Source organism: Vombatus ursinus, unplaced genomic scaffold (assembly GCF_900497805.2).
Source record: "Vombatus ursinus unplaced genomic scaffold, bare-nosed wombat genome assembly UNPS02004533.1, whole genome shotgun sequence".
NCBI classification, from domain to species: domain Eukaryota; kingdom Metazoa; phylum Chordata; class Mammalia; order Diprotodontia; family Vombatidae; genus Vombatus; species Vombatus ursinus.
This window is the reverse complement of record NW_020944311.1, coordinates 753657-776721: the sequence shown is the minus strand read 5'-3', so window position 1 is coordinate 776721 and position 23065 is coordinate 753657. Positions and strand designations below refer to the sequence as shown.

Here is a 23065-nt window from a genome sequence, read left to right as displayed (position 1 = left end):
ATGCCAGTTTGGCCTGGGAACCTGAGTTGTAGGGTTTTTTCTTTTTTCTTGTATTTTGATTAATTTGTTTAAGAGAAAAAAATTATTTTCGTAATATGACAGGTTCCATGAGAATAACTTTGTTTAAGAATTGGAAATTGAGGGGATGCCTATCCACTGGGGAGTGGCTGAACAAGTTGTGGTATATGAATGTCATGGAATACTATTGTGCTATAAGAAATGATGAACAGGCAGACTTCAGAAAAACCTGGAAAGACTTACCTGAATGAACTCATGCTGAGTGAAGTGAGCAGAATTAGGAGAACATTGTACACAGTAACAGCAATATTGTGCAATGGCCAACTCTGATAGACTTAGCTCTTCTCAGCAATGCAAGGATCTAAGACAATTCCAAAAGACTCCTGATAGAAAATGCTCTCCACATCCAGAGAAAGAGCTATGGAGTCTGAATGTAGATCGAAGCATATTATTTTCTCTTTCTTTTGTTGTTTTTTGTTTTTTTCTTTCTCACGATTTTCCCCTTTTGTTCTGATTCTTCTTTCACAACACGACTAATGTGGAAATATGTTTAATAATGATTGTACATGTAGAGCCCATATCAGATTTCATACTGTCTTGAGGGGGGAGGGGAGGAAGGGGGAAAATTTAGAACTCAAAATCTTATAAAAATGAATGTTGAAAACTAAAAATAAATTTAAAAAAAGAGAAGAACTTTGCTTTTTAGCTATGTGTCATGTAAATAAGATTGTAAGGGTAACAATGTGACCTTTTAAATTGTGTTAATTTTGATGTTCAGTTTTTTCTTTCTTTTACAGCATGGACTTTGCCAGGAGTGAGGAGATGGACCATTCAATCCATAGAGGCGAGATGCTAGCTGCAATCAATGAGCGGTATGTTTCTGAATGCAGTTCTTTTAGAAATGAGATAAAGGATTTATTAAGGGCTCAGTATGTGCCAGGCACAATCTTTCTGCTCCTCCAGCCTCCTTGTATTTACGAGGAGCCCTATGAACATTTGCTGATATGATTGGATAAAGGATACTGATATGATTGGATAAAGGATACAAGTAAATAATTGTGTTAGAAGTTGAACTAACATGGAGGGAGAGGTTGTGCTTAAAAATCTCGATCAAGATAAGCCAAGTGTATTATTCTCAGAGGAATTGGATGTTAATGAATGCTGACTCCTTCCAGGTTCCCAGAGCCTCCCTACCTCCCCCCCCATGCCATAGCGTGTGGGTGACCAGAGGCTTCAGAGAGCTTTGTTTCACATTGTGCCGGTTATATCATGACCAGCCTGAGCGTTGCTCTGTCCTCTAAGAAAGAGCACAAGGCCAAGGGAAGGCCTCCAGACATTGGGTTGGCTTTCTGGAGGATTGCTGGTGGGACTTGGGCAAGAAGGGCATCAGATGAGAACATATCACAGGACTGCAACCTGATTGAATAGGGGGAATGGCCACACTGATGAGATTCCAGATCCATCCAAGGCCACTTAGAGCTTGGCATCCCCTAGCCAAGAACAGACATTTCAGCAAAGTTTTCTGTAAAGCATGGCGGTTCCTAATATGTGAATTAAAAAACAAACAACCCCCTAGGGAAAAAAAAAAAACCTTCTGTATAGTGGCATGGAAATCCCTTTGGATGCCTCACCCTGGTGTGGAAGAGACCATAGTTCCTCAAAAGACTGTGGGCAGTACTCAAGCTCTGACTGTTTCTCAGGTTGGGAAGTCTTTAGGGAGGGGCCTCGTGCCATGACTGGCTACAGGGCTTGTTCCCACAGAGCAGCCTGGTGAAAATTGGAAAGGCTCATCAGCTTGTCAGCATCAGGGTTACTGGAAGATACTGTGTTTCGGGGCCACAGTGATTGCCTAATGCCCCCCACAATGTGTTTTCAGGAGGCGCTTTTTCAGACAATCAGACCTAAAGGATTGAAATTTTCTTTTAAATATAAATGTGTGTGTGTGTGTGTGTGTGTGTGTGTGTGAGGGTAGGAGGTGTCTTAATGTATTTTGAATATTAGTCTAATAGGAGATAACTATTAGGAGTCTTTGAAAATGCTGAGATACGTATTATGTGAACATGAAGGCCAAGTTTTTAATATGTTTTTACTGACATATTTTGTGTTTTTACGTTGCCGTAATTTCCCCCATTATCTCTCTCCCTCTCCAAGAGCTGTCTTATATAACAAATATTTTAAAGACAAAAATAAAGGGGGAAAATCAGCATAATTGAGCATAATGCTCATTAAAAAAGTCTGAAAATATGTGGCACACTTGTGGACCACCCAGCTGTGCAGAAGGGTAGGCTTGGAGTAGGGGGGAGTTTTCTCCCAGCTCTTCTTTGGCATCATTGATGTTCTTTGTAATTTTGCCTCATTCACTTGGATTTTTTTTCTATTTGCATTGTGGGAGTTATTGTGTACAGTGCTTTCTTGGCTTTACTTATTTGATTCAGCATCAGTTCATGTAAGTCTGTATTTATCACACTCATTCTCTTTCATTTTTAATATTTCATTTTTTCCCCAATTATATATAAAACAATTTTAGCGTTCTTTTTTTTTAAAGTTTTGAGTTCCAGATTCTATCCCTCCCTCTCTTCCTTCCTCCCTGAGATAGTAAACAATCTGATATAGGTTATCCATGTGTCATCATGTAAAACATTTCCATATTAGTCATTTTGTGGAAGAAAATTCAAACAAAACAAAAAAAGAAAGTGAAAAACAGTGTGCTTTTGTCTGCATTCAGCCTCCATCAGGTCTTTCTCTGAAAGTGGATAGCATTTTTTATCATGAGTCCTTTGGGATTGTCTTGGATCATTGTGTTGCTGAGAATAGCTAAGTCATTCACAGTTGTTCATCATACAGTATTGCTGTTACTTTGTACAGTGTCGTCCTGGTTCTGCTCAATTCATTTTGCATCTGTTCATGTCTTTTCAGGTTTTTCTGAAATCATCCTGCATGTCATTTCTTACAGCTCAATAATATTCCATTACAATCCCATACCACAACTTGTTCAGCCATTCCTCAATTGATGGGCATCCCTTCGATTTCCAATTCTTAGTCACCACAAAAAGAGCTGCTATAAATTGTATGAATACACTCATTCTTTCTTTCAGAAGGCTAATACAGTCAATATAAGCCACATTTCTGCCTTACTCTACCTTTTTAAATTGTTTCTTCTTTGACAGGAAGTGGGAAGTTTTCTGAAATGTTTGGAAACACTCAAAGCTGTCAACATCATGACAGAATGCTTCAAGTCTCTAAAAAAAGAAATGCAAATTAAAACAACTCTGAGGCGTCAGCTTACTCTCATAAGATTGAGAAGGTTGAAAAAGGATGAAAATGGTAAATGTTGGAGGGAATGTGCACAGATACTATTACACTTCTGGTGGAGCCCTGAATTTGTCTAACAGTTCTGAAAGATGATTGGAATTATTCTAAGAATTCATTAAAACATACATATCCCTTAACTCTGTGATACCACTATTGGAGTATAATCTAAGAAGAGCAAAGATAGTTCCCATATATTAAAAAATATTTATAGTAGTACTTTTTTTAGTAGCAAAGAACTGCAAGCAAATGATTCTCATCGACTAGGAAATAGCTGAACAAAGTATGGGATAGGAAAGCAATAGAATAATATTATACTAATATTTCATTATATATATTCACGTGCCACTATTTGGTTAGCCATTCTCTAATCAGTGGACATTTACTTTGTTTCTAATTCTTTGCTATCTCAAAAAGTATTGCTATACATGTTTTTGTGTGAATGGGGACTTTTTTCTTATTGGTGACCTTCTCGCGTTATAAGCTTAGTGTCTCTAGGTCAAAGGGTAAGGGTGCATTAGTCACTTTATTTGCATAAATCCAAATTGCTTTCCAAAATAGTTGTACCAACTCATTGCCTCACCAGCTGTGCACTCGTGTGATTGTCTTCTTGCAACCTTCATAACTTGGGCTATTCCCATCTTTTGTCACCTTTGCCAATTTGCAGGATCAGGGTTGCTTTGATTTGCATTTCTCTTATTAGTGATTTGGACCTTCTTTCATGTGGTTGTGAAGATTTTGCAATTCTGCTTTTGAGAATTGTTTGCTTGTATCTTTTGACCATGTAGCTATTGGGGAATGGATTGTGGTCATATATATCTAGACATGTTAAATGTTGATAGTTTTGAATACCAAGCCCTTATCAGAGAACTTTAATACAAAGATTTTCCCCCCATTATGCCACTTCCCTTCTTCTCCTTGCTGCATTACTTTTGTCTGTGCAGAAGCTTCTCAGTGTTGTGTGATCCAAGTTATCTATTTTCTCTTTTGTAAGTGCCTCTAGTGCTCGTTTGATTAAGAATATATTGCCTCTTGATAGCTATGGCAGGAATTGATCTCTTTCTCTTCTATTTGTTTTTTATAGACTGATCTTTAATATTAAGGGCATGCATCCATGTATTGTGGAATATGGTATAAGAGGTTGGGCTAAGCCTCATTTATGCCAGATTGCTTTCCACTTTTCCCAGAAGTTTTGATCAAACAAGGTCTTCTTTTCTAAGTAATTTATATTTCCTACTTTATGGAATATTGGGTTATTGAGTTCCATTGTTTCTGATGCTGAAGGGCAAGTATTAGAAGAAGACATGCTAGTTTGGCCCAATGCCCTGCCTCTGGGGAATGCCGTTGTCATGCTGGGTTGTCCAGATGACCTGGATCCCACTTGGTGATGTGCTAGTTATGGAATAAGATTAGCCCTTGTTTGTGTAGTGCCTGAAGGTGTGCTGATGCATCTATGGCTCTCTGAATTATCTGTAATTATCTGTGGAATTGTAATGTAAGGGAAGGAGCCAAGCACTCAACATGAGTGACTGGATGTGAGACTGAAGGAAAGCCAGCAGATATTAGGGGGTTGCCCATCTACCTCTCAGTGGCATTCAGGAAGGTGACTGGATGGGGTGTTTTGTCAGCACTTGCTTCCCGTGATCCTTTGGGGCACTGGCTGCTTTATAAATGAATGTCAATAGATTTGTTTCCACTCTGTAAGCTTGTGGACTCCTGTTTATCTTTGCTTAGGTCAAACTGGACAGTGAATCAGAAGGGAAAATCTGAGGCTCGAAGATGCTTATAAAGATGAGTTTATCTAGGGCTGTTTACCTAGCAGCGGTAGGTAAACTCTGATCTCTTGTGTTTGGATAACTGGAGAGGGGAATGCAGACACATGGCTCGGAGCCTGGTGGCTTTGTAGGGTGTCATTGTTATTTCATCCCAAAGTTCTGCAGGCTTGCCTTCATCCCTCGCCATGGTCCCTGGAATGCTTCAGCTAGGGCAGATTGCAGCCTAGTGGGGTAGCTGCCTCCCCACCCCCATCCCCCTCCCCGGGGCAGAGTTCAAGGTCATCCCAAGCCATCCATCAATTGACTCAGCATTTTTTACAAGGTGTGGTTTGGGGTGGGGGGGGTTGTTTAATAGTGAGGTCCCAGTGAAGATACTACCTCCACCAGTATAGAGTCCTACCAGATCTGACACTTAGAGTGCTTGGGAATCTCCAGGAGACACTGAAAGGTAAGGGCTAGGCCCAGGGTCACACAGCCAGGATATGGCAGAGGCAGGGTCTTCCTGACTGGACGACTTACTGTCTACTACTTCATTTTGTCATACTGTCATTTGGCACAGTGGATAGAGAGCCAGGCCTGGAGTCAGGAAGATCTGAGATCCAGTCTGGGCAAATCCCTTTATCTCTGTTTGCCTCAGTTTCCTACCCTCTGTAAAATGGGGATAATAATAGCACCTACCTCCCAGGGTTGTTGTGAGGATCAAATGAGATCATATTTGTACAGTACTTTGCAGACCTTAAAACTCTATATAATGCTAGCTAGAATGATCATTATTCATGAATAGAAAATTGCGGCATCTTAGTTCTTCAGAAATATAACATGCTACCTACTGCTTACAGAGAGGCATGTGTGAACATGAAGAGGCAAAGACCATTTCAGCACTGTCTAATTACCCCCAAAGAAAAGGTGTGAAAATGTCCCTCCCTTCCTTCTTCCCAGATGTGGGGGTCTGTGGTTGTAGAACACGGCATACACAGTCATATTTAGGCGATGTGTTGGTTAGTTTTGCTGAACTGCTTTTTTTTCTTCTTTGTTGCCAGGGAAGGGAGGGCTCCATGTGTAGGATGGGGGAAGGTTATCTTTGGCATCCTGATGATGTAAAAACAAAAGACAAGAAGGAATTAATAAGCATTTATGAAGCATGTCCTATGTGTCAAGCACCCGACTAAGACAGAAATGATCTTTTCTAGAGAGGAAGATCATTTCAGAGCCATAGGCCGAAGGCCCAGAGGCCTCCAACTGTGCTAGAGCCCTTAACAACACTTAGAGAGTGCTTAATACTTATAGAGCTCACCTTGGCAAAGATGTTTATGTCATCTTCCTGCCTTCTTGGGCCCTTCACTGATTCAGCACCTACCCCAGGAGTGCCTCCTAGGTTAGCTCAGAGTGATTGTCTACAAAGTGTCTGAGGCTGGATTTGAACTGAGGAGGTTGTCCTGACTCCAGGTCCAGCACACTCTCCACTGTGGTGTCACCAGCTGCCTAATGAAGTGTGTCTCTTTTGGGATCTGCATCCTGAGTGCTTGGGAGCACCTTGAGTGGCTCCCCAACCCCCTCCCCCATCTGTCGACCTGAGCCCACTGACCTCCAGTGCATTCTACTACATAATTTCTCAAAAGAGAATCCAGTCAGAGCTGAGTTAGCTTAAAGGGTTAGACCCTTCAGTCTCTCTGAGCTCCTACGAGACTACCCTGTGCAGACCACAGAGGCTTTCTGCCTTCTGGGGCCCTGGCTTCTGCGGTTCTGGACCCCGTTTTCATTATCAGTATCGGTATTGGTCATTGCTCCTGAGGCCTTGGTTGGAACCCCAAGCCCTCCTCCTGGTCTCCTTGGCCCACCAGGCCAGCCTTTGCTGTTGGCCGCTCTCCTCCCACTGTTCTCTGTCCTTTCTTCTTTTTTCTTCTGTTTCTATTTTTACTTCCTTCTCCTATGTGTCTCTATCTTCCCATCATCCCTTCCTTTCTGGGAGCCAGTCAATCACTGCGTGTTAGGTGTAAGTGAGCTTGGACTCCTTGCCTCTGGTTGCTTCTTTTTGCTATTTTTGGCCACTTTCTTGCCAGGGCCTCCCCCCCCCCCCCCCGCGCCCAGCTGCTGAGGCCTGGCAGCATTCCATGGACCTCCTGTTGCCAGATGCCAGACTTTGGACAACTGAGGCGCACTGTTGATCAGATTAAGGAAAGTTTGAGATCATCGGTACCTCTTCAATAATAGGCCTTATGGTAACCTACTCTTGGGCAGTTTTCTCCTTGTCTGATGTCTTCTCCATATGTACGAGCTGGGTTTTTTATGTCATTTGAGTTTAGTTATGGCATTTGGCTGACCATCTCTAAGGATTGCTGAGAGATCACCCAAGGCATTGATTGCTTATCCTGGCTTTACAATTCTCCAAGGTGTGTGTAATCATCAGGGCTGGAGCAAAACTGTCCAAACAGACTGAAATTTAATTTACTGTAATAAAACAAGTCCAGAATAGCATTTTGAGGAGGCTTAAGGGAGAGGGCAGTGTTAGCCCAAATATTTGGTTGGGATTCACTGACAAGTTGTCAATTTCAGCCAGTTTTGGGAAGCACCCCCTGGGCCCCTGTGCTGTGCAAGAGCCAGGAGTGCAGGACAAGGATCAAATAGTCCCTGCCCTCAAGAAGGTTACTTCTCAAACACTGTTCTAATTGACTGTCTTTTGGGCCATTTGAAGATAAATTAAAAAGAAGGTGAAACAGTTATGAAGGCTCTCCTGCAAGTTCTGTGGAAACAAAACTTCTTTCATCTGTTGGTCTAGTTGGCCGGCAGTCTTGTCAGCACCCTAGAGGAAATGGGGCTCTCTTGCTTGGGGAAAGCTAGTTGCTGATTGGAGGAGGAGCACCGGCTTCTAAGTCTTCTTTCTGCATGGATAGTTGTTACTAATTGGAGATATCATTTAAGATGTACCCTACGTAACACATAGCTAGATTGGACCTGGCCAGGCAGACTAGGGATCGGTGAAAATCAGACTAATTTGAAGGTGGTTTCCAGGTCCTGTCCTCTGAATTGGAGAAAGCTTTGGGTAAAGAACTTGGTTAGAATGAGGCCCCTCTTCTGTCTCTGTCTTCTGTCAGCCTGGGAAATATCTGCACCATCTCTCCAGTGATTTGCATGGAATCCATTTTAGTCCTCTGTTCCTTCTTCGGGGTTTGTCTTAGGTTTTTTCTGATTGTCTTGTATGATGGATCAAAGTTGTGTGGAAGTGAGTAGTCCCCTAGTAGAAACTAGACTACAAAGCACAATAGACTGGACCAGTCAGAGACTTGGGAGAAGGGAGAGCCACCTCTCGGAGGTTGTGACAGTTAGATTTGGCTTGAGATGGCTTCTTGATGGCATCAAATGCTCTGATGCTCAACATGGGATCACAGATGCTCCCAAAAGAGAATTCCTGAGCTACACACATTGAAATATATTGGCCTAGAATCCTTTTATAAGGAATTTTGTAAAGCAGTGGTATATCTCAGAATCTCTGAGGAAAAGAGAAATGGAAGCTTTGCTCTCTTTTTCTGTCTCCTCTGGACACTCTTTTGCTTCCCATCATGTATTGTAATTTTCTGATCTGGTGCCTATTGATTGCAAAAATGCTTTAGTAATGCTAAAAACCTTTCCTCCTAATCCTCTGGAAACGCACTTAGCAGCCAGGGCCCAGCCCTCTATAACACTTAATTAGATTTGAGAGTTCCTTTTTTTCCTCCCAGCCTCCAAATTGAATTCTCCGGAGCATCTCTATACCCGTCACTTTGGCTTGAGAGTTTGCTGGATTGGAAAAGAGAAGTTTTTTCCTTCCTTTTTTCACCTTTTCCTCTCTCTTTTCCTTGGGGTTTTGCGGGTGCGTGGTTTGCTGATGTCTTCAGACATCTTCGCTGGCTGATCAGAGATGAGTTCAAACATGTTGGTCCCATGGCTTCAGTTAGGGATGTTCGGGTGGGGAGTGGGAGTTTCACTTGCTGTCTTGATACCTTCTATATTGGCTGCTTGTTTTCCCCACTCAGAAACATTCCTGTAGCCCTTCAATCTCCATTGTCCTCTTGGGCCCTGGAGAACATACAATTCTGAGTCTGGAAAGTAAGGCAGAGCTAGGAGAACCAGGGCAGGGGCCAGAGGTGAAGTGGGGGGGGGCAAGTCAGGAAGATATTGGACACTTGTGGAATACCCAGAAGCCTTAGGGCAAGAAGGAGCAGGAAGTCAGGGCAAAGCAAGCTGGCAGGTTTGCTGCTCTGCCCCGCACTAGGAAGAAGGCAGAGGCTGCGGTTGATGCTGTCTCTGTATCCTCAGTGCCTACCACCAGACCCTGAACAGAGAACTTGCCACACAGGTGCTCAGTGGCAAGACAAGAGGACCTTGCAAACAAGGCCAAGTCATCCTCAGACAAGAAGTCTTTCCCATGGGTCCTGCACCAAAGGGATCTTGTCCCTGGCATTCCCCGATCAGAGTAGCTCAGTTACCAGAGCAGTATATTTGAAGTCAACGTCCATAGAATATTAGGTTACTAGCCATGAAACCATGGCCGGTTCTTGTTGAGGCATATTGAACCCACGCAATTTATAATCCAATTGGACAAACGTGTATTAAGCTTCTACTTTGTTCAACTCACTGTGCTGGGTACTGGAGATAGAGAAACCAAAACTGAATTGTCCTCGTCCCCAGGGAACTTCTAACTGGAGAATATAACGTATGCTTAACTTGACGAACTGATCTCATTATCGGGTGGGTACTCCCATTGCAGCCCATCCGTGCCCTTCTTGGTTGCTGGGTCTCCAGTGTCCTCACTTCTTTGTTGGCGCCATGTTGCGGCCTGCTCGCTCCTCCCAGGCACCTCTCCTTCTCTCCTTTGCCTTATAGATGTCAGGCAGATCTCATTTTTGTGATACTGACTGGGATTCTGTGTCTCACCACGACAAAATATCACCAGAAAAATAGTCATGTTAAAAAGATGAGCCTGTTTCATGGAGAGAAGCTTGGGCTCATTAAAGCTGTGAAACATATGTGCACATCTGCACACAGAGAAGTCAATTGACCCAAGGTATTTAGAGGACAGAGGGACCCCTAACAAGGTGGGAGGCATCAGGAGGCACTTCACATGGGAGATGGTCCCTGAGCTATAGGCTCAGGAGGGAGTGCAGGCCGGGCAAGGGGGACGGCCTAGGAGAAAGCCCAGAATGGGCAAGGGAGGTGCCACCCAGCAGGCCACTTTGGCTGGAGTGTGAGGGTATAAAGGGGAGTGATGATAGGAAGGAAATCTGGAAAAGGGGCTGTAGCCAGCCAGTGGAAGGCCTTCTGTACTAGGGTGACAGGGTGAAGATACGTCTTTGCATTTCATGTAACGCCTGATTGTCTTTGTTAAGCTACCCCTTTCCTGATGGCATCATCTAGTTTGGGGCTGGGAATCACTTGATCAGCTGTGTCCTGACCAGTGTCCGTCACTACGTTAGGAAACAAGCCTGTCTCCATATTGAGAACCTCGCCTGGGAGGCGGCCTCAGCCGCTGTGAGGGAGAGTTGACGTCATTGAGGGAGAGCTCACATTTGGGCCACACTTAAATGAGCTGCCTACATCGCCACTAGCTGGAAGTTGTTAGCGGCTGCATTGCATTTCAAAAAGAAAGCTCTATTTGAGAAGTTCTGGAGCCATGTGAATGCTGAGCTACAATGTGATGCCCCCTTCCTTGGCAAAGATCCTGGATTAATAATCTTGCTGTAGATTTTTCCTAGTTTGCTCTTTGAGGTTGAACATTAGAAAAATCCTGGGTTTGGGGATAGCGGTACATGTAGCGCAGGGATGGAGACCGTTGAGGCCACATTTGGTCCTTTGGAATTCTGCCCCTGGTGAGAAGGCATTCCTTTGCCTATTGAATTGAGCGCTCCCTTTAGCACTCGGTGGGTGCTCCCTTCTCCTCTCCTCCCCCTCTTCCATCCTTCTTTCTTCCCTTCCTCTTTCTTTCCCCTCCTCTTCCTCCTCCTCTTCTCCCTCCTTTTCCTTTCCCCCGATCTTCCTCTTCCCTCTACTCTCCTCCCTCTCCTCTTCCCCCTCTTCTCGTCCTTCCCTTCTTCCTCCTCTCCCCCCTCCTCTTCTCCCTCCTCCCTCCTTTGCCCTTTTACATCATTTGTGGACAAAGGGGAAACTCGCTTTTCTCCTTGGCTTTCTGCTTCATTCTACTTGGCTTAAGCCTGAAAAGTAAGAACTTCTAGCCATGTTTGTCCTTTTCCCAAAGCTTTTTCCCACTTCTCATGACATTTGCCCTGTGTCTGCATGGGATTGTTTATTTTTTTTTTAAATAAACTCTGCAAGTTTCCAAGAGTTTCACAACTTTGTGTCTGCTGGAGCCCTCTAACACAAGCTTTGTCAAAAGAAGTTAAGTTCTGAGCTGAACTTTGAAAAACACTTTGCTGGGGTGGGCGTGGGTGGGGTTGTGATGGTGCTGGACTGTAACGTGCTGTACTTCCAAAGTACACCATGCTCTAAAATTAGCTCCATCCCCTCTCCTCTAAATAAAATGGACCTCTCCTCCAATGTCCCTGTCTTAGCTTGGTGTTAGGTAGAGGGGTATCTTATAGAGTTGAACCAGTAGTAATATAAAATTAATGATAGTTTCACAGTTCTAGAGCTCCTTATATTTTCCACAGATGATGCTTGATATCTCATATGAATTTCTAATTGCCAGAATATCACAAAAAATCAACAGGCAAAGTGAAAAATGCCAACTACATAGGGAAAGCTATTTTTAGTGGAGGTTTCCCTCTCAGTCCCCTCCTACCAGTCTGCATTCATGTTCCCCAGGGGAACAGCTTCACTGGATTCTAAGGTACCCTGTGGGTTTATACTCATGAGCCCCCATCAATATGTCTATCACTAATAGTTAGCCAGCTAACAAAATTAGTAAGAAGAGTAACAACAGAATATTTTCCCCAAAACCTGGAATGCATTCTCCCACAGATACACAGAGCATTGGTGGGAAGAGGGAGCGACACACATAGAGTGCACTGGTAGTGAGGCACACATGAAAGGGACACACATGGCCAAGGCAGCTAGGTGTTGTGGTAGAGTTCTGGACCTGGAATCAGGAAGAACCGAGTTCAAATCCAGTTTCAGATACTTACTAGCTGTGTGACCCTGGGCAAGCCACTTAACCTCTATTTGCCTCGGTTTCCTCAGCTGTAAAATGGGGATAACACCACCAACTACTTCTCAGATCTCATGGACAGTGAGACTGAGATTTTAGAGTTAGAGGTGGTAGGGGAGGGAAGAGAGCAAAAATGGTCCTTGTTATGTGTAGGATGTTTGTAAGTCCAAAGACTGTAGTGGGAACTAAGTTTGGCTACGTGAGACTAGGTGATGTGGTTGGAAAAGGCCTTGAAGCCGTTAAAGGAGAGGAATTTAAATTTTTATATAGTGAGAAATAGGTAGCAATTCAAGGTATTTGAACAAGGGAGTGTGTCATAAAAATTTATTCATTCAACAAATATGTATCCAACAAACATTATATCCAGCGCTGAGCTATGTGCTGGAGACCCAAAGATTAAAAATGAAACAGTCTTGCCCTCAAGGAGCTTACTTACATTTTAGTGGGATCAGGAGTGGGGAAGGTTTTCAGAAGAGCACTAGCAACAGAGGGATCCCAAATGACCTCGCATAGGAGATGGGGCTTGAGCTGAACTCTGAAGGAAGCTGGGGATTCTGTGAGCCAGAGAGGAAGAGGGCAAGCAAAAGGGAAGAGCTACAGTGGCATGTGAGAAGAACAAGTGGGCCATTTGGGCTTTCCTGGAAAGGCAGGCAGGCTGGCATCAGTGCCAAACAGAGGAGATTGTACCGATTGTATCTGTGTGAGAAGTAAAGGCGTGGCAGTGACGTGGTGAGCTCCATCACTTGTGCGGCTCTGGGAGGATGGGCTGGAGAGGGGGCAGGGGGGAAGCAGGGAGCCCAGGGAGGAGGGCATTGCAGCCGTCTAGATGGGAGATGATAAGGACCTCAAACAGAGTGGTGGAGACTTGAGGGGAGAAGAGGGATATTGTGGCAATAGAACGGACGGGGCGTGGCAGCTGATTGGAAAATGAGGGGTCTAGGACATCTTTGAGGTTGGCAGCCTGTGTGAATGTAAGGACAATGGGGCCCCGGACTGAAAGTGAAGGTTTCAAGTTGATGATACCGTACATGGTACTAGCAGAGAAGACTAGTAGCAGAGATGCACTGTGCATCTGGATAGGGCCTGTCTACAATGTGGTTTACTTGCATGTTGTCTCCCCCATCAGATTGTGAGTTCTTGAGGGCAGGGACTATCTTTTGCCTCTTTCTGCATCTCTAGCACTTAGCATGATGCCTAGCACATAGTAGGTACTTAATGAATGTTTATGATTGATTGGTTGATCGTGCTTGCCCCCATGGAGTTTTCCTAGGCCCAGAGATTCAGCTCACCTCCAGTGTGTTGGGAGAGCCTTTGTGGACAATATACTGGAAAATGTGGACACACTTTTCTTAGGGTGAGCTTTGTACTCAGGGAAGGAGATGCCCTCTTTCCTTCAACAGGATTTTCCTAATTCCCCTAGTCACTGTGTCTTTCTCTGGTGTGTAGCTTGGATTAGCCTATACATCACAGATAGAATGTTAGAATGTCAGCTCCTGGTGGGCAGGAGATGATCCATTTTGGTCTGCAGCCCAGGGCCCTGCCTGTGGGTGAGCAAGTGCAATGGATGCTTGGGGATGGACAATCAATGAATGGACAGATCTGTTGTTGTATTGTAAGTGGTAGAACATTCCAGCTACCTTTGATCCTTGGGGCTCCCCACAGCACCAGAGAGGGCGTGGCAGGGCGGGGCAGGATCACTCCTTTGCTGAGGATCTTGTCTCCTGTTGTGGCATTGGGGGGGGGCACTGGCTTCTCCCCTTCTCCAGGTGCAGGCATGCTTACCTTCTGGGCTCCCCCAGCTGCTTTTCCTTCTTGCTTCCTGTTAATTTTCCCATAATCCTATTTTAGCTTTTACAGTTCTTGGTCCCTTTTGCCCGTGGGCCTTATCCATAGTGTCTCAGTCTGAGCTTTGTAAGTGAGTAGCCCCGGCCTCTGGCTGCCAGTCCTGTTGGCACCCTGGCCAAAAAGTCCCAATGTCATCATGGTTGAGGTGACCTGCTTGGATAGTCAAGCCAGCTAGCTTCCTTTTGACAAGACATCATTGAAATGACCAGCTTCAACCAGCTGCAGCTCTTAAAGCAAAGCTGGGGATCTGTGCCATCCCAGCTGCAGGGCAGCCCTGTGGCCCCATAGAAACTTGGAGATATTCATGTAGTGAGTCATGCCCAAAGAGCTGGTTCCCTATGGAAAGCTTACACTCCCTAGCATTCCTCGAGTTGCTCTTGGCCCTGCTTGAGGGCCTCTGCCAGGCACCAGGGATGCAAAGTGACATGGTACCCAGGCCTTCCTCTTAAGGAATTTGCAGGCCAATGGGAACATATAACTTGTTCTGTGGGCAAGGGGAAGAAATGCAAAGAAGAGATCCTGGCAAAGGGCTCTGGGAAACAGTGGGGGCCTTCCTGGAGAAGCAGGGGATGGCCAGGGGCCTGGGATTTCTGGGAGAGACTTGGACTTTTGACTCAGCCTTTCTTCAGACTTGATTGTGAAACCTGGGGTCCCCAGAGCCCAATGGTTGACTCTCTGTGGTTTTTGTTGAGTGCAGGTGTTCTCCCCACCCCCCCCTTTGGGGGAAGGGGTAAGTTAGAAGGACTCGTTGTCCTTGTTTGCTCCTGGACGTCATCCCCCACACGTTTCCCTCCCTCTGGCATGTTCTGCAGAGGATTTTAGTCCCTAGATTGGGCAGCTCCATATGGATTGTGCAGCTGGATATGGTGGGAGGCCTTCTGGGTGACTTCACTCTGGATCTCTTGGCTCCATCTAGTGGATCACTGATTGTCAGAACTGAATTCTGTGGTGGGGGATTTCCTCATTCCAAGTTCTAGCAGTTGTTTAATGGACTGCAGAGAACATTGTGGCTTTTATTTTCATTCTTTTGTATTGCTGGTGTGCCCCTCCCCTTTCAGTCTTTTCTACTACCTCCCCCCCACGTCCTGACCAGTCTTGCTGTAAAGAGAGACTAAGTCTCCTTCTGATGTGGTCTAGGCTGGTTCTTGGAGAGCCAGATAAGTCAGTACCATTTGGACGTAGGCAATGATTCCTGGGTTTTCTTGCCTCAGTGTCTTTATTTGAAAATGCCTGTGCAACTGGCGCTAGTGCTATTGATAAAGCTTCTTGGATACTTCACAGTGTGTTAAAAGTTTGAAGAAGTAATGATACATTTTAGAGAAAGACAGATTAGATACAAAAAGAGGAAATCTGCCTCCCCCCTCCATTTTCAATTATTTTTCCAGTTTCTATAGGTGGATGTTAGAAAGCAGTGAAATTGAAGATATGTAAAATCCACGTGACCATTGTGTGCGACCAGGATTGATTGAGCTTCCTCTGTGCCCAGCTTGGTGGCAGAGAGGAAGGAAGCCTAGGGAGTGGTCTCTGTCCTTTGCTTTACCCAGAGAGACAAGGCATATATGCACAAACCAGGGAGCGATATGAGCCAGTGGCAGAGGAAGTGCCAGATTGATGGGACGGGACACACCCTAAGTGCTCTAGGAGTTGGAGAGTAGGCTTGGGTGGTCTGGGAAGACTTTGTGAAACAGTGGAAGATGGGGACTTGAGGAAGGCCTTGCACAATGGGTGGGATGGGGATAAGTAGAGAAAGTGGCTTGAGATAGCTTTTGGGAGAGTGATGGAGGTGAGAAGGATTATGGGATATTGAGAAGAAAGGAAGGAGATGTGATTGGCTTGTGCAGAGACTTTCCCAAGTAGAGCAGCAAGACAGGAGACTGAATAGTCAAAAGGTGGGCCCTGAAAAGCTAGGTGCAGATGTTGTGGCTTGCTCCTCTAGCCACTAGGGAGTCACTGGGGGGGGGGTTTCAAACAAGAGGGTGCCATGATAAAGTGTGAAGGAAAATGAACACAGCAGAGGCGTGCAGAATGGCTTGGAACTTGGAGACTAGGAAGAAGCTTTGATCGTGAGAAATTCACATGGGAGAGGACTGGCTTTGGCTAAGGGTGGTAGTAGCAGGGCTGGAGACGATTCAAAAGGAAAAATAGAAATTTCTATTGACTGATTTACTATATGAAATGGAAAAAATAGTTGGAGACAACTTAGTGAGGTTGCCATTGATAGAAATAGGGGAATTGGGCAGGTGAGTTATTTTGGGAGGAAGGGCTAGGAGACAACTTGGAACTCAAAATGTAACAAAGAATAAATTAAATAAATATAAGAAAAAAAGAGATTGGATTGGCTCTTTGAGGGCAAAATATATAACAGGAGAATATTTGAGGTCCCTGGAATGACCTTGGGGAGAGACTATATATATTTAGGGCCATGCCGAGGTCAGTAGCTAGGTGGTTCAGTGGATAGAGCGTTTATCCTGGAGTTAGGAAGACCTGACACCTAAGTGTCACCTCAGCCCATTACTAGCCGTGTGACCCTGGGCAAGTCACGTAACCTCTGTTTACCTTAATGCATTGTAGAAGGAAATGGCAGACCACTCCATTATCTTTGCCAAGAAAACCCGATAATGGGGTCACAAAGAGTCAGACACAACTGAACAAATCCAAGATGTTCTTTTCACAATTGGAGGGTTTTTTTTCTTTTTCTTTTCCATATAATTCCATATGATTTGGAAGGGCCTTCAGACCAACTCCTCCTTTCCTCATAAGTTGACTCAGGAATGGCAAGGAAGTTGGGCCTTTTATGATGACTTTTCATCAGGCCCAGTCATTCAGGTCATTGTTATGACGTGGTTAGGCATCGAGGTGGAAAGAGCCTCCTTCTCACTGATCTGCTGCTTTCTCCAGGGTTACCCTGGGAATGCCCTTGTGGTCACATTTGCTGTCTTGCTTCTTTGAGCTCTCTGAGGTCTTCCGTAGGCTCCATCCTCTTTGGGGGCTCTGGGCTCAGGATCTCATAGGGAGGAACCCTGATGGTGAAGTATTAACCCCTTTGGCTAATCCTCCGGCCTGTTGCTGTCCTGGTAGGAAATGATTCCCACTCTTCCCAGAAACCTTCCGGGCCTCTCTTTTTGTCACTGATCTCCTTGTCAGTTAATGTTTATGGGAAGAAAGGGAGCTCAGGGAGCCAGCAATGCAGGTGGAGAAGAAGGGACTCGGGGTATTGGTGGGGGAGGGGGGGCACTGCTCCTGCTTTGCTCTTCTAGCTCTCCTGAGGACCTCAGGGACCCAGTCTTTTCTCATATCACTCCTCAACTTTGCTGAATAAGTGTGGTGTGCAAGGTTTTTCCTGTGATTTTGGGAAGTTCCCAAAGTCTAGTTTCTTTCCAATGAATACCATTGTCCTAGAGTTCAGTATATGGGATTTCAGGGAAAACTGAGCCAGATGTTGGGAGACTTGGGATTGACCTCTAGCTCTGGGATTTGTGGCAAATCCTTTCATCTCTTTGCTTAGTTTTCCTCATCTGCAAAATGGGGCTCTTACCTCTTATGGTTGTTGAGGGTAAACGTGAGAGAATAGATTGGAGAGTGCTTAGAAAGGATAAAGCAAAAGCAATGAAAAGTCTAGGCAGTAGGGTCTACCCTGTTGCCTGGTGTTCCTCCGCACAGACCTCTCTACCCCCATATTAACAAAATGCTTTTAGAGGGGTGGACATAGCTATGGGAAAACACAGGATGTAAACGGAAGGAATTAATCCATTCTGTTCTGGATTTACTAAATGGCTGCCCAAAAGTTAGCAATGCCTCTGGCATCTGCTGTCACTGGGGGAACCTAGTTGCCAAGAGTCAGCTGGGAAATGGTGAGGTGTGGGCAGTGATTGGTGGGAACTTCCACCAAGGCTACCTAGGCCCTCCTGGTGTGGGGGAGGTGATATTACCTGGGCTCTGCCAGCCCACCCACCCACCTGGGGGAAAGCTGGTAGGGCTTGGTGGGTAGGCCTGATGAGGGATCATTTGGCCATTGTCTGAGAACCAGTCTGACGAAGGTAAGAAATTGACTGACTGGCCCTTGGCCACAGGAAGAGGAATCCTCTGCCACAGTGCCTTCCAGAGATCTAAGTTGCTGAGGAACTGTGATCTGTGTTGTAGAATATAGGGAATGGGATGCCCACAGTGATGAACAGGTCAGCGAAATGGCAGCTGGGAGGAAGGAATCTAAATGTTCCCTTTTCCTTCTTAACTTGATTAGTTTCTCCTCATTTGTGAAAATCATTTAGTTTCGCTCCATATGGTGCCTTTGAGACAGATGTTTTCTGGCTTAATTCTTCTGAAGTGTTAGCTGACCTTCCCAATTTTGGATCCTGGCTTCAATATCTCACTAAATTTCTTGTACACAATGTGTAGTGCTCTCAGGGTCAACCCTGACCCTCATAAAATGCCACTTGTTCAATGCCACAGGCAGTAATAGCCAGGAATGTGGCCTGTTGGTTCCGCCATAGAATGGGATGATCTTTATTGTCTTGCCCTTTAAAGGCCTGGCAGACATTGCTGCCCCATGGAGGGCAGTCCACATGATGGCCTATGGAGGGCTGTCCATGCGATGGCCCAAAGTTTGGAGACTGTGGCTGCTAAGTTACTCCTTGGGTCAGCTGTATGATCTCTCTTAGTCTTTCATAAGTGTGCAGGGCACTGGTGGTCAGTTTCAGGGTCAGCTCCCAATAGTGCCTTCAAATTACTGTAGGTGGTAAGAGATCTTAGTATTAATGCCGATATGTGAATGGGGATGACGCATCTCAGCAGTAATGTTTGTGTTCAGCCTTGGTCCTTATGGTTTGGGCTCCAGGGCATTTTCTAGCCACTTTTGGTGATCTGTCAGAGTGGTATCTATAATGACTTTAAGTTGGCAAGACATTGTGCTCTCTTAGCTGCTGTAAGAGACTAGTTGGTGAATCCCTTGTTGTGCTTGGGAGCCATTGCTTTCAGCTTTTCCCCACTAGCTTGTGGGTGGGCAGCTTCAGCAATGGGCCCACACATCCAGGGCCTGTGATCTTGTGCATGGAGGAGCTCCTTCTGCCACCAGAAGTGGGACCTGATCCCTAACTCAGAGAAGTTTGAAGGAATTGCCTTCATCAAAGAGAAGTGACTGATTTGTGCCTGGTTCCCCAGTCACTGCTAGGATGCGTCAGAGGCAAGGTTTGAGCTCAGGTCTTCCTCTTCCAGGACCACCCCTCTCTCTGCTGGGCGCTTTAGCTTCTCAACATTCTGTGATATCGATTCAAGCACCATCACCAAATCACAAGCTCCTCGAATCTCACCACCAGGCCTGCTGCCACTGTCACCAAAGGAAATGGTGGTGCTGGCAATTGAGTGGTTGGTCAGAAAACTGGGATAGGGAAAAGGAGCGACTGGAATGGAAATTTCCTTCTGAAGAGCTGATGGATTTAATTGCTTGTGCTTGTATTTTCCCCAGGCGCTCCATTAGCCTGTTGACAGACTTGTATTCTTTGTTTGCATCCTGGAAAAAGAAGAGAGGCTTCTTGTTATAGTTAGAAACGAGAAGAGAAGATTGAATTCAAGCTCTTTTTAGTTGCGCCCCCTCCCCTAATTCAAGGCATTGTGCTTTCAGGGGTGCTGGAGGCTGCCGACAGTTTTCCATGTGCTATTGATGATATCAGGCAGTAATTAATTGTTCAGATGAATTGGAAGCAGGGTTAGAGAATAGTGTGGAAAAAGTCATCTTACTTCTCTCAGACTTCAACGCGAGAGCTCAGGCAGAGATGTTAGTTTTCCCTCTGAACGAAGAAGCTCCTGAATTGTTACCTAAATCCCAAGGTTTGTGCGGGCAGGAAAGACCAAGGAACCTGAATGGTCTAGGGGGCTCACCAAATACCCCTGTCTAGGTCCAGACTGGGGATCTGGCCTTGGAGGTGCCCCCAGAGAGAGTACACAAAGGGATAATCAGTCCCCTGCCTCACAGACAAGGGCCTTCACCAACCTCCCAATGGCAAGGCATTACCTCCTCTGCTTGTATGTGACCATTGGTTGGCACATACCTGCAGCTCGAGGGATGTGCACCTCGAGCCTCCTGGCTCTTGCCTACAGGCCATCTCCTTCCTGTTTTCCTTCTTGACCCTCTGATGAGTTCTCGTGGTTCATGGGAAGAACCCTAGGGGTGATGTCATGTTTTACAAGGAGTAGTGCAATAGAATGCCTGTTTCCTCCTCTTCTAGCCTCATTGGGTTAACAGCTGGAGCCCTGTGATTCAGCACATTTTGGTGTTATCCCATCTTCGTGTCTCGGGGCAGGAGCACAGAGGCACTGGCAAGGGTGATAGACGTGGGGCTGGCAGCCCGGATTTTCCTCTCAAGCGCTACCACCTAAGTGAGGCAAGAAAAGGGCTCAAGAGCCACTTTGGAAGTCAGACCACCTGGAAGAGGGAAGTCCGTCCTACATTTCCAGCTTTGACCTCGTGGCCCTCATTGGGTCCACGTTCAATGGTTCAAAGTTCATTGGGTCCAGTCAACCTTGGCGTTGGGGGAAAGCTTTTCTTGACTGCTTGGCCCTCTCCTCAGCCTCATGCTTCAGCACTCTTCCTTCTCATTGCTGCGTTGTTACACATTGCTCCTCAGAGGTGGGACACTTTCCTGTTGGAATTAACTTTGTCTTAAGCACTCAGCTTCCCCCTGTATTGATGCCGCCTGCCTAGGTCTTCTTCCTTTATTGATAGCCCATAGCACAGGCCCTGGCGAACATAATGCCTTCTTTGGAATTCAAATCCTCCCTCTGCCCCTTGCTAACTATTCGCCCATGGGCAATATGTCACCTCTCTAAAGTATAATCCCTGGAGTACTAAGTGTATGAGATGATGGCTGGAAAAGCAAGCCCTTAAAGTGACCATGTAAATGGCAGCAATGATTTTTCTGATTTGTTTGATGTGTTTTTATATTTGATTATATTGAAACAAACCCTTGGCTATTTTTTCTCTTATGTCATTGCATAATTACTCTATGTTTTCTTTCACCCATAGAAGACTGTAAGCTTCTTGAGGTCAGGTTCTGTGATACACTCCTTTTGTTTCAAGAAGCACAGAAATATTGATTGAATTGAAGCTGGAATCTCTCAGCGATAGCTTTGGTTACTTGAGTCACTCCAAAATATTTCCTGAGCGCTCCCTAGGCACATAGCCCTGGGAGAGATGTTAGGACTGGTTGGGGAGAGCAGGCTTCTCTCAGAACAAGTTAATAACATAAAATAGTGCATGGGAAGGTTACCAAGGAGGCTCTATGAACAGTACGTGCTCAAAGAGACAGGAGACACTGGCGTGCCTGAAGCTTTGGCGATGAAGGTTAGATTTGGGCTCTGTCTTTTTGATGGGTCCTGGATGGTTTGGATCCAAGGGAGAAAGGGCTTTGGAGTTGGTGATATAGCATGAATAAAAATGGGAGTGGCTCAAGGCATGCTTGGAAGTCATGCTTCTAGAGAATGGGGGCAAAGAGGTCCTTGCATGCCAGAGTCAAGAACTGAGGGCTATAGTGTGGTACAGTGGAAAAGGCACTTGAGTTGGAGACTAAGGACCTGAGTTCAAATCCTCACCTTGAAAATTCAGTCAACATTTAGGAAGCACCTCCTATGTGCACTGGCACATCATGTGCTTATTACCTTGGATTAGTTCTCTTCTATGAGCCTTAGTCTCCCAATTTTTTCAAATTGAGGGGGTTGCAGGGATGGCTTCTTTAAGATCCCTTCCACCTTTTTATTCAGTAGAAGATGCAGGGGATGAGCTGGAGGAGATGACAGGATTCATTCATTCTCGGGCAGTCCTTGAATATCCCCCATGTGCATGATGGATAAAAGGGGCCTGCCCTACCAGGACAAATGATGGGATGTTGGGCCTTGAGCTGAGTCACCTTTCCGCTCGGTAATCTTTGCCCTTTTGAGTGTTCTCTTGGGCTCTTTGTTGTTCCTTCTGATGCCAGTCAAATTGGCGGGTGGCTTTCGCTTGGGTCCGCACAAGGGTACCTGTGGCTGGTGGAATGTTGAGAAACAGTCTGGGCAAAACAGAATCACCCAACAAGGCATCCAAGGCTCTTTTTCTATGCTTCCGATTCTATCACAGCATTGTAGCTACAACCAAATGGCTTTCTAGGGGAATTGGGTAGAAAGAGAATGGTGGAGTTCTGTGAAGCGCCAGAAGATGGCAGACTAGTGTCTTCTTAGGGACAAGAAAGAGCTGCATCTTAGTAGGAACATCAAATCAGGTCCACTTAAGGAGATTTTCTTAATGATCTTTTTTAACCAGAGCAATAATGGGCTTGTGAAGTACTTAGTCAAGGCCAGACCTTCAGGTTCAAAGTGAAGAGGTTCAAACGCAACCCGTTGAAGCTGTTATTTCTAAAGGCTGTTGGTCTGATGGCTAATATGTTAAAGTCCACTTGAAATAACATTTGTTACTGTTTCGGCTCCACCTTTCCTCTTATTCCAAGGCTGGTCACTTTAGAAACCAGAGAATTGCTGCCTTTTTTTCTGCAGAGGATGCTGGATTTCTAGTGTCTAATATTTGTAAAGCTCTTTGCCAAGGTCTTTATAAGCTACTGTTGGACTGTGATGCTTTTGGTTCACTTATGAATTTAATCGAATTCATATGAGGTGATCTTGGGCCTGTCAGAAGCATTGCAAGGTTAAAACCTAATTTCACAGATAAAATGGTCAGTTTGCTCTGAGAAAGTCATTGATCAGATGAGAAGGCAGCGAGGAGTTAATGGCGATCTTTGCTTTCCCTAAACTACTCAGGCTGCTTTGTGGAGATGGGGATTTGTGGTAGTCAGTTTCTGAAGAGAAAAATGGTGATAGTGTATACTGGGGTTTGCCCAGGGCCTGTTTAAAACCAGCCTTCTTGAGGCAGCCTGAGAGAAGGTGGGTTAGCTCGGCCTGACCTGCTGGAGGTCGTACTGGTACCTGGCAAGAACCGTGCTGGAACCCTCCCCCCCCC

General features: G+C 45.4%; 1 protein-coding gene across 1 annotated transcript in view; it reads left to right on the top strand.

Moving 5' to 3' along the window:
- Positions 1 to 23065, top strand: part of KLHL13 (kelch like family member 13) — a 129657-nt gene that overhangs the window by 37018 nt on the left and 69574 nt on the right. Inside the window, exon 3 of the mRNA XM_027837283.1 lies at positions 816 to 890. Within this exon, the coding sequence (XP_027693084.1) occupies positions 817 to 890 (74 nt within the window). The 5' untranslated portion in view covers position 816. The remainder of the gene's footprint in view (positions 1 to 815; positions 891 to 23065) is intronic.